The sequence below is a fragment of the Pongo abelii genome, chromosome 13 (assembly GCF_028885655.2).
Source record: "Pongo abelii isolate AG06213 chromosome 13, NHGRI_mPonAbe1-v2.0_pri, whole genome shotgun sequence".
Classification (NCBI taxonomy): Eukaryota; Metazoa; Chordata; class Mammalia; order Primates; family Hominidae; genus Pongo; species Pongo abelii.
In genome coordinates, this window is record NC_071998.2 from 98,409,173 (window position 1) to 98,421,328 (window position 12,156).

The 12,156-nt window shown below is 37.9% G+C and overlaps 1 protein-coding gene across 4 annotated transcripts in view; it reads left to right on the forward strand.

Moving 5' to 3' along the window:
- The window catches only part of RAD23B (RAD23 homolog B, nucleotide excision repair protein), a 49,542-nt gene extending 37,969 nt beyond the window's left edge, over positions 1-11,573 (forward strand). For all 4 annotated transcript variants that reach the window (XM_024252109.3, XM_024252108.3, XM_063714345.1 and 1 more), the window contains 4 exons: positions 669-804; positions 2,572-2,699; positions 3,509-3,679; positions 9,381-11,573. In XM_024252109.3, the coding sequence (XP_024107877.1) occupies positions 669-804; positions 2,572-2,699; positions 3,509-3,679; positions 9,381-9,494 (549 nt within the window). In that variant the 3' untranslated portion in view covers positions 9,495-11,573. The remainder of the gene's footprint in view (positions 1-668; positions 805-2,571; positions 2,700-3,508; positions 3,680-9,380) is intronic.
- The last annotated feature ends 583 nt before the right edge of the window (positions 11,574-12,156 follow it).

Here is a 12,156-nt window from a genome sequence, read left to right on the forward strand (position 1 = left end):
GAAACACTTCACTCAAAAGTATCTCAAATTTATGAGATACTTTCTGAGTGACACTTTCTCAGTACCATGGATCAGTAGGGGAGATCCTCCTGCCTGGCCACTGTGTACCTGGTCTGTATCCATTAGATATTTTTTTCCCCAGGAGTCATTTCAGAACTGTCAAGTGTGCATCAAAACCTCTTTTTTTGGATTATCTTAAGCTAGAGTTGCAAACTCAATCCTTTTTATCACTGAGTAACAGCTGATGAAGATTTCTAAAAAGTTAAAAAGTCAACTGAACTAATAGGTAGCACAAAAACCTTTGGTTATGTTCAGTTTTAAGAAGGTACATGTATCAATATTTTTCAAATTTGATGCTAATTACATGTGCCTGGTAGGCATCTTATTGAACAACACAGAGAATATTTCCATCATCATGGTAAGTTCTGTTGGACAGTGCTGCTTTGCATTATTATAGCAATGTGGGTTTTTCTATAATGTACCCAGGTCATTTCTAATCTAATTTGAATCCATGCAGCTTAATAATCCTGTACTTTTAATTGAAGCAGACATCTGTTTGATGCTTTTGAAAATCAGACAAGATGTTAAATAGACTATAAATCTTTTACTCTGTATAATATTTAGTTTTGCATGATGGGATATCTTAAAGCTTGGAAATTCTATTATAGGGAATCCCTGGAGATAGAGAAAGTCAGGCTGTGGTTGACCCCCCTCAAGCAGCTAGTACTGGGGCTCCTCAGTCTTCAGCAGTGGCTGCAGCTGCAGCAACTACGACAGCAACAACTACAACAACAAGTTCTGGAGGTAAAGTGGAATCTTTTGGATGGGGAGGGAATGGCCCTGAATTTTTAGTGTAAAATAATTTAATCTGAAATACTTCAGAAATGACGTTCATTCCCAGAGCAGTCGAATAATTCGTTAAGTTCTCTCTTCACTAATGTTTGAGAAAAGCCCAAAAGAAACTTTCCCAAGTGGATGTAAAAGGTATCCTTGCTGATATTAAACATCAGTGTTGCAGTTTTGCCGAAGGGCATATTCTGTTTTATTTGTTTTAAGGAAAAGATGCTTTCCAGTTTGTATTTAGTGTTACTTTCTGATGCCATTCAGAATGGTTTGCTCACTTTGTCTCTTACTCTCTCCATATATGTTACAAAGTGTATGTAATTTCAAAGCCAGCAGGATGTTAGTAATTATACAACCAAGGAAATGAAACCGTGAGAGGTTTAAAACCTTGTATCTAGAGGAGAAAGCAAAGCTTGAATTGAAGTCTCCTTACTGGGGTGCTGACCATACCCCACACATTGCTATAGGTCTGACTACAGAGCAAAGCCTGGAACCTGCGGTCAGCTTAGGAATTACGCAGTGTTCTCCTTCGTTCGTTCTTCTGTATATTAATAAAGTAATTTAAACTGTTAATCTTGAAAAGGCCATTCTTCCATGCATTTCCTAGCTCTGATAATGATAGTCACCTCTGGTTGACAAAGGTCTCTCAGTGCTTTGTGTACAGTCTCCCAAGGACAGGCCCTTTGTTGTGATTCAGCATATGGGAGTGGAAAGAGATGACCACAGCTCTGCTTTGGATTTGGGGTCCTGTTCTTTTCAGCACTTATTAGGTGACACAGTCTCTAAGTCTCACTGCCTTCACCTGTAAAGCTAGTATTATATATGGAAGAACAAAAAACCCATGTGCTGTGGTCATTTTGATTGGAATGATTGTCTTCCTGAATAGGAAATTACAACATACATCTAGAAATTCTCTTTTATTCATTAGTAACCTCAAAAAAATTCCTGTATGTATGATTTTTGGTTTCCTATAGCATAACCAGACAAGTACCAGCACCCTGAAAAAGCCAGAAGTTCTGTATTTTATATTTTATTTGGCATTATTAACATTTATTATTGTGAATGGATTTTAGACCGAAGAGTTTAGATATATTAGTACTAGATTGCCATACAGCTTATTTATCCGAGTTTTTGTAGTTCAAAATGTTTGAAATTTAATGGTAATAACGGGAAGTCTTCCTTAATGTAAGTTTGGATTAAAGTTTCTCCTGATTTGCAAAACCTGACCTCAGACTTTAATTATCTTTTTCTTCTTTGGTTTAGCATTTCCTAGGAATTCAAGCTCAGATTGTGTTCTTTTAGGGGTTTTCATTGTTTATAAAGTAAGTGAGTTTTTGTTTTTGTTAGTTGTGGTGTATATTTTTCTTAGGAATTTTAAGCAACAGGAACAACTTTTAGTACTTTTTATTTTGATAGAACACACACGGGAGACAAGTTTCTAGTATTATTTTATAACGTTGAGTGCCAAGGGCAATTATAAGAAAGTTTGGTTCATATTACAGTCAGCGTTCTGCACTCCCTGCCTTTACTAATAGGAGTAATTTTTGCTGTATAAAACTTGCAAGTTGGTACAGTTGGAAGATTTCATCATTATTTACTTCATTTTATTACATCTGAGAACTCAAATCATTTTTTCCTTGATAGTGTTTGCTGTCTAAATGTATTGTTTAACCACTCTTTGTATATGTATTTACTGCTTTTGTTTAAAAATGTTTATGTGTATTTTAGGACATCCCCTTGAATTTTTACGGAATCAGCCTCAGTTTCAACAGATGAGACAAATTATTCAACAGAATCCTTCCCTGCTTCCAGCGTTACTACAGCAGATAGGTCGAGAGAATCCTCAGTTACTTCAGGTGACTAATCAGTGTCAGTTTCACAAGTGATTTAGAGTGTGTCACAATTTGAAAAAGTCCGTGAACGGTCCTTCCCCTCCTCAAATACAACTCTGTATTTGAGAATGGTGAATGTATTCTTCCAAGCTACACTTAGATATTGTAATCTAGATAGGTGTACTAAAAAAACAGTTGGGATATGGAGGTTGGGTTAAATTAAGTTGACCAAATAGTAATAAGTTTGGGAAACATTTTATATTTCCTTTTTGGAGATTCCCACTACACATTAATATGTTAAAGAATTTGGGAAGCTGTTTACAAAGAAACTGCCTAACTTTAAATCACTTTTCACAAGCTTATTACTCAGTTCCTTTTTCTTAGGAACTTTTAAGCAACAGGAACAACTTACTCTTAGAAAAAATAGCTGTGGGGCTTCTTTAATGCTCAGATCACCAAGTATTTGAATTTTATACAGCATTTTAGTGCCCACTGGTGTGGAAGGTAAAAAATATATGCAAGTATTAAGAATAAGTTCTATTCTTATAGTCCCACAGTAGTTTGTTTTGTTTTGTTTTGTTTTATTAAGCACAGGAGGCTTAGAGCACTTAAGAATTTAAATTTCTTCACTGTTTACTTTGCCCAAAACTACTGAATTTCTTTACTAATGTACAAGAAATCACATCCTTCCAAAGACTGAATAATCCAGAATCACTAAATTACTACGTTTGCAAAAGTGTAGCCTTTTCTCTTAGTAATATTTAGAATTTCTCTGTTCCTGCAGATACTTAATATCAGTGTATTATTTTTCTCTGTCCTTCGTATCACCACAGCAAATTAGCCAACACCAGGAGCATTTTATTCAGATGTTAAATGAACCAGTTCAAGAAGCTGGTGGTCAAGGAGGAGGAGGTGGAGGTGGCAGTGGAGGAATTGCAGAAGCTGGAAGTGGTCATATGAACTACATTCAAGTAACGCCTCAGGAAAAAGAAGCTATAGAAAGGGTGAGTTTAAGTAAAACTTAAAAAAAATTAGTTCTTGGCTGGGCTCATGCCTGTAATTCCAGCACTTTGGGAGGCCAAGGCAGGTGGATCACCTGAGGTCAGGAGTTCAAGACCAGCCTGGCCAACGTGGTGAAACCCCATCTCTACTAAAAATACAAAAATTAGCTGGCGTGGTGGCACATACCTGTAATCTCAGCTACTTGGGAGGCTGAGGCAGGAGAATTGCTTGGACCTGGGAGGTGGAGGTTGCAGTGAGCCGAGATTGTGCCACTGCACTCCAGCCTAGGCAACAGAGTGAGACTGTCTCAAAAAAAAAAAAAAAAAATTCCTTAGTCACACTAGCCCCATTTCAAATGCTCAGAAGTCACATATTAATAATAAGGTTTTTCTATAATTTCTTTCAATAGTGTCCTGTAGTTTTCAGGGTAGAAGTTGTGTGATACTTATGTTAAAATTATTCCTAAGTATTTTTACTCTTTTTGATGCTGTTATAAATGGATTTTTCTCTTAATTTCATTTTTAGACTGTTCATTGCTAACTATATAAAAATACAATTTAATTGTGTATATTGATCGTTTATCTTAAAACCTTCTTGAACTCTTATTTATTCATTAAGTAGTTTGTGCATGTGTTCATTAGGATTTTCCATATACAAGGTCATGTCATCTGCATATGGAGACAGTTTTACTTCTTTTCCAATATGGATACTTTTTATTTCTTTGTCTTATCTAATTGCCCTATCTGGAGCCTGCAGTATATTATTAGACTAGCAAGAACCAACAACATCCTTGTCTGGTTCTTGATCTTAAGGGAAAGCATTCAGTCTTTCATCACTAAGTATGATGTTATCTATGGGTTTTTTGTGGATGCCCTTTATCAGATTGAAGAAATTCTCTTCTGTTCCTAGTTTGTTCATCACAAAAAGGTGTTGGATTTTGTCAAATGTTTTTTTCTTGTATTAAGATGATCATGTAATTTTTGTCCTTTAGTATGCTTTATTACATTGATTGGTTTTTGTATGTTGAAACAACCTTGCATTTCTGAGATAAATTTTACTGGTTACAGCATATGATCTTTTTTATACGTTGCTGGATTTAGTCTGCTTGTATTTTGTTGAGGATTTTTGCATCTGTGCATAAGTCATATTGGTCTGTAGTTTTTTGTGTGTTTTTTTTTTTGTTTTTTTTTTTCTTGAGACTCAATCCATTTAGAAGTTTATTTTGCCAAGGTTAAGGACACATGCCTGGGAGACGGGGAGACAAGTCTGTGCCTTTCTCCAAAGATGATTTTGAGGGCTTCAATATATATATATATTTTTAATTAAGTATTTATTGATCATTCTTGGGTGTTTCTCGGAGAGGGGGATATGGCAGGGTCATAGGATAATAGTGGAGAGAAGGTCAGGAGATAAACACATGAACAAAGGTCTCTGGTTTTCCTAGGCAGAGGTCCCTGTGGCCTTCTGCAGTGTTTGTGTCCCTGGGTACTTGAGATTAGGGAGTGGTGATGACTCTTAAAGAGCATGTTGCCTTCAAGCATCTGTTTAACAAAGCACATCTTGCACTGCCCTTAATCCATTTAACCCTGAGTTCACACAGCACATGTTTCAGAGAGCACGGGGCTGGGGGAAAGGCCATAGATCAACAGCATCCCAAGGCAGAAGAATTTCTCCTAGTCAGAACAAAATGGAGTCTCCCATGCCCACCTCTTTCTACACAGACACAGCAACAATCTGATCTCTCCTTCCTTTCCCCACACTTCCCCCCCTTCTTTTCAACAAAACCGTCATCGTCCTCATGGCCCCCTCCCGATGGTCGCTGTGTCTTCGGAGCTGTTGGGTACACCTCCCAGACAGGGCGGCTGGGCAGAGGCGCTCCTCACTTCCTCCCAGACGGGGTGGTGGCCAGGCAGAGGTGCTCCTCACCTCCCAGACAGGGTGGCTGGGCAGAGGTGCTCCTCACTTCCTCCCAGACGGGATGGCGGACGGGCAGAGGCACTCCTCACCTCCCAGACGGGGCGACTGGGCAGAGGCGTTCCTCACTTCCCAGACGGGGCGGCCCGGCAGAGGCGCTCCTCACATCCCAGGCAATGGGCGGCCAGGCAGAGACGCTCCTCACTTCCTATACGGGGTGGCGGCGGGGCAGAGGCTGTAATCTTAGCACTTTAGGAGGCCAAGGCAGGCGGCTGGGAGGTGGAGGTTGTAGCGAGCCAAGATCACGCCACTGCACTCCAGCCTGAGCAACGTTGAGCACTGAGTGAGGGAGACTCCGTCTGCAATCCCAGCACCTCGGGAGGCCAAGGCGGGCAGATCACTCGAGGCTAGGAGCTGGAGACCAGCCTGGTCAACACGGCGAAACCCGGTCACCACCAAAAATAACAAAAACCATTCAGGTGTGGCACGCGCCTGCAATCCCAGGCACTCGGCAGGCTGAGGCAGGAGAATCACAGGAGCCCGAGGCAGGGAGGTTGCAGCGAGCCAAGATCACGGCAGTACAGTCCAGCTTCGGCAACAGAGGGAGATCGAAAAAAGAAGGAGAGGGAGACTGAAGAAAGGGGAGAGGGAGAGGGAGAGGGAAAGGGAAAGGGAGAGGGAGAGGGACTTTTGTGATGTTTTTGTCTGAATTTGATGTCTAGGTAATACTGGCCTCTTAGAGTAAGTTGGGAATTACTCTCTCCTGTTATCTGAAAGTATTTATTAAGAATTGGTGTGAATTCTTTGAACAGTTGATAGAATTCACCAGTAGTCTGGGCCTGGGCTTTTGTGTTTTTGGGAAGTTTTGTGATTACTGATTCAGTCTCTTGTTACTTGTCTATTCAACTTTTCTATTTCTTTTTTTTTTTTTTTTTTTGTGAGACGGAGTCTCACTCTGTTGCCCAGGCTGGATTGCAGTGGCGTGATCTCCGTTCATTGCAAGCTCCACCTCCTGGGTTCACACCATTCTCCTGCCTCAGCCTCCCGAGTAGCTGGGACCACAGGCACCCGCCACCATGCCCGGCTAATTTTGTTTTGTATTTTTTTTAGTAGAGACGGGGTTTCACCATGTTAGCCAGGATGGTCTCGATCTCCTGACCTTGTGATCTGCCCGCCTCGGCCTCCTAAAGTGCTGGGATTACAGGCGTGAGCCACTGCACCTGGCCAACTTTTCTATTTCTTTTAGAGTCAATTTTGGTGGTTTTTGACTTGGAATTTGTCTATTTTATCTAAGCTGTCTAATTTGTTGGCATGCAGTTGTACATATTTCCTTATAATCATTGTATTTCTTCTTTTGATAAAGTAATAATGTTCCTGCATTTATTCCTGATTTCAGTCATTTGAGTCCTAAGATATTTTTGTTTTTTCCCTTCAGTTTAGCTAAAGGCTTTAATTTTGTTCATTTTGTTGTTGTTGTTAATGACAAAAATAACTTTGGGTTTTGTTGATTCTCCCTATTTTTCTAGTCTTTGTGTTTGTTTGTTTTGTTTTTTAAGTCTCTCTAATGTTTATTTCCCTCTTGCTTGCTTCTAGTTTGTTCTTCCTTTTTTAGGTTAGGTTTAGTTTAGTTCTTTGTTTAGTTTTAGTTTAAGATTAAATTATTATCTATCTTTGTTAGCATAGATGTTTATAGCTATAATATTCCTTCTGTGTTTATGCTATAGCAGCATCCCATAAGTTTTAGTATGTTGTATTTTTGCTTTCTTTCATCTCAAAATGTTTTTTAATTTCCCATTTGGTTTCTAATTTAATTCATTCGTTATTTAGGATTGTGTTAATTTCCACAAGTTTATGAATTTCCCGCATTTTCTCCTTTCGATTTCTAAATTCATTCCATTATAATCAGAGAATATACTTACAATACTTTTCAACTTATTGAGGTTCGTTTTGTGGCCTAACATGGTGTTTCTGAAGAATGTTCTATGTATACTGAAGAAGAATATAATGTAGTTCTTATTAAGTGGTCTATAAACATCTGATAGATCTCGTTTGTAGTCAAGTCTTCTTCCTTAGCTGTTTTATCTATTACTGAAGGTGGAGCTATAGATGTCTCTGTTATTGTTAATTGCCAATTTCTACCTTTAATTCTCAGTTTTTATTTTATGTATTTTGTGGCTCTGTTATATATATTTATATTTGTTGTGTCTTCCTGATCCTTTTTTATCATAAAATGCCTTTTGTCTGTAGTAACAATTTTTATCTTAAATCTGTTTCCTCTGATATAGCCATTCTAGCTCTTTTTTGGTTACCATTTGCATGGTATATACCTTTTTCTATCATTTTACTTTCAACCTACTTGTGTCTTTGAATCTAAATTGTGTGTTTTGTAGAAGCAGGCAGTTGGATTGTACCCTTTACTTCACGTATCCTAGCCTTAATCTGGATAAAACCCAGATAACAAACTGATTTTTTAGTTTCTTCTGCTTTCATAGATGAATAGTTATTCGTGATGAATTGGGATTTTTGCCCAACTTTTAAGGGTTATTTCTGAATATAATCTGACACAGCAGTCTTCAACCTTTTTGGCACCAGGGACCAGCTTCGTAGAAGACCTTTTCTTCTACCAACAGAGGTGGGCTGGGCGCGGTGGTTTTGGGATGAAACTGTTCCACCTCCGATCATCAGGCATTAGTTAGGTTAGGAAGTGGGGTGGGGCAGTGCTTTTGGGATGAAACTGTTGCACCTCACATCATCAGGCATTTGTTAGGCTATCATACGGAGTACAGACCCTAGATCCCTCTCATTCACAGTAGGGTTCATGCTCATATGAGAATCTAATGCCACTGCTGATACAACAGGAGATGGAGCTCAGGTGGTAATTCGAGGGATGGGGAGCGGCTGTAAATACAGATGAAGCTTCACTTGCTCGCCCACTGCTCACCTCCTCCCGTGCGGCCCAGTTCCTAACAGGCCAATGGCTGGTGCCAGTTCACGGTCTGGGGGTTTGGGACCCGTGATCTAACTCAAGGTGATTGAGACAATTGAGGAGGGTGACATTTGGCTGAATTTTTAAAGGCTTTTAAAAGGAGTGAGTATTGTCACAAGTGATTTTTAATATAATAGACTAGAAAAATGAAATTAAGTAGCTGGTATTACCATTTAAAATGCTGTAACTTAAGCAGATAAAAATAGAACACTATCTTCAAAATGTACCATGTATTACTAATAATTGGTCACCTGTTTTTCTAGTATGGAGTGTTGAATAAAGCAAGGAGATTGAGAGTGATGTTTGATCCAAATGAAAGACATGAGTTGGCATTAATAAATACAACATAATTTGTTTTAATTTACAAATAATTAGGTGAGGTGGTTAAACTATACTGCAGGTACTCTCATCCTTATCTTCACTCTTAATATACTAAAAGCCATTTGATTTACACACTTCTGTAGAGTCATTTATTTTTAAACCATAGCAGTTAGCAACTAATTTTTAATAAGGCCAAAGAGTATTTGCATAGTATCTATTAAGCTTTAACTAGAAACAAAGACTTTTTTTAGGTGATTAGTAAAGGAAAGGGTCTAGATTCCATCTAATCCCTTGAGTTGGGCAGTAAATCCATATTGATAGAGATGAATTCATGTAAAATTCTCAAGAGCTTTTTTGGGTTGCAGTATGTTTTTGAGTAATGATCTGTCTTTAGTGCTATGCTGGAATCTATAGTATGTAAATAAAATTAAATGTGCCGTAATTGGTGTGTTGGATTTATATTTTTTTCCTTTTTCTTCCAGTTAAAGGCATTAGGATTTCCTGAAGGACTTGTGATACAAGCATATTTTGCTTGTGAGAAGAATGAGAATTTGGCTGCCAATTTTCTTCTACAGCAGAACTTTGATGAAGATTGAAAGGGACTTTTTTATATCTCACACTTCACACCAGTGCATTACACTAACTTGTTCACTGGATTGTCTGGGATGACTTGGGCTCATATCCACAATACTTGGTATAAGGTAGTAGATTGTTGGGGGTGGGGAGGGAGGGATCTAGGATACAGGGCAGGGATAAATACAGTGCATGTCTGCTTCAATTAGCAGATGCCGCAACTCCACACAGTGTGTAAAATATATACAACCAAAAATCAGCTTTTGCAGATCTTTATTTCTTCTGTAAAACAGTAGGTAACTTTTCCTAGGTTTCACTCTTTTTAGTGTACTAGATCCAGAAACTTAGTGTAATGCCCTGCTTTATATTTCTTTGACTTAACATTGGTTTCAGAAAGAATCTTAGCTACCTAGAATTTACAGTCTCTGTTTCATGGCAACACTGGATAATGACTTTGTGAAATTTAAAAAATTTTTGTAGCGACTGTAAACAGAAATGCCAAATTGATGGTTAATTGTTGCTGCTTCAAAAATAAGTATAAAATTAATGTGTAAGGAAGCCCATTCTTTCATGTTAAATATTTGGGGTGGGAGGGGAGAAAGGGAACCTTTTCTTAAAATGAAAATAATTACTGCTATTTTAAAATTTCTTGATCATTGAATGTGAGACCCTTCTAACATGATTTGAGAAGCTGTACAAGTATAGGCAGAGTTATTTTCCTGTTTACATTTTTTTTTTGTTTTGGGGAAAAAATTGGTAGGTGTCTAATTACTGTTTACTTCATTGTTACATTGCAGTAAAAGTTTTAAAACAACCATTGCATGTTTGCTTTTGATGTATCCCTTTGTGAAATTAGCACTTTTGGGGCCAATGGAGAAATGCAGCATTCACTCTCCCTGTCTTTTCCCCTTCCCTCAGCAGAAACGTGTTTATCAGCAAGTCGTGAGTCAAACTGCTGCCTTTTTAAAAACCCACAAAATGCTGATTCAGTTCAAAATTAATGCAAATGTTTCAAAACTGGGTTTCTGATATTTGTAAATGTGTTTCTTTATTAGATAAGAGTGTATTACCATTAAAGTCATTAGTATAATATTGCTTTCAAAAAGAGATGGTAGACAAAACTATAATCCAGCATCTTTTATTGCATTGGAAAGACTGGCAAAGTCTTTTGGAAGGATTGGGAGATGTGGCTGGAAAGTACTTTGGAAAATATACAATCAAGATATCTCATGGCATATTAAAAGAAAAATCTTAATAGCAGTGTTGGCTTTTATTTGGATTTTTTCATCTCAGTTTTTTCTTTGGAATCTCCTTCATTGGCATTGTTATTTAATCATAAACGGGGCAGATGTCTACTTGTTCAGTTTTTCAAATCTGTTTTCCTGAGTATAAATAAGAGTATTTAAAGAAATAATTTGGGTTGCTTTTGTTTTTTGTTTCCTTTTTTTTTTTTTTTTTAACCATCTGATACTAAGAAGATGAATTTGCACAGATTTCTCTGCATAATTTCGCAATATCTTTAGCACAGTATGGTGATGACTTTTAAGCATTTACATCACGTACTCATAACCTATTTCTTATGAAAATAAATGAAACTGGCTGGGTATGGTGGCTCACGCCTATAATCCCAGCACTTTGGGAGGCCGAGGTGGGCAGATCACTTGAGGCCAGGAGATTGAGACCAGCCTGACCATCATGGCGAAATCCCGTCTATACTAAAAATACAAAAAATAGCCAGGCATGGTGGCGCACGCCTGTGGTCCCAGCTACTTGGGAGGCTGAGGCATGAGAATTGCTTGAACCCGGGAAGTGAAGGTTGCGGTGAGCCGAGATCACACCACTGCCATATAAACATGACAGGCTTTTGGACTTTGTATTACCTGTATGTTTTATGATGGATCATGCATAATTTCTCAGGAGAATAAAATGAGAATTCATATATACGTTCATCTTTCAAGTCAGAGCAATGAGTTGAGAAAAGAGGTGGCATTTCTGATCGGATAATGGAATACTCTGATTTATTTTATGGCATTCTCTGTCTACTCAGATGATAGTGAAAACTGGAAACAAAAAAAAAAAAACAGCAGCCTCTTCCTTGGAAAGTGACAGCAGAAAGTGGCATGGAGCTTTTGTCCTTGGACAACAGATCTGGATATACTAGGATTAATAATTATCAGAAGACAGCTCAGGCCAAGTTTTGATCGTTCCTTACAGTACCTTGTTTATCTGCTTCTTAAAGAATCAGCCGAGACACCATAAAAGAAATAGGCTTTTTGTGCCTTTTGCTGTTATTGTTTAATTTACAAACTGTTTTGATAAATCTCTTAATGTAAGTAGCTATTTGACTTTGGAATTTTGCATTTGAGGTATACTGTCATTTCTTGAAATCTTTTTCTCGTTTAGTTGCTCTGTGGGAAATGTGAGGAAGCCTAAGTTTGTATTTGTAAATTTCTTATGCCATCCTCTAGTCAAATTTTTTTTCATTGTTTAAAAATACTGAAGTGTTCCAATATAATTTTTTCCTGTACTATGTACTGGATGGCTAGGATTCTAGAGAATTGATTATAAAATATTTTCAATACATCCAACATTGCACTTCTCATTTTTTAAATGATTCTGTCACATAGAATCAGATTGAAAGTTGACAATGCTTCTGTCACTGATATTTCTTTTTACTTCAGTAAT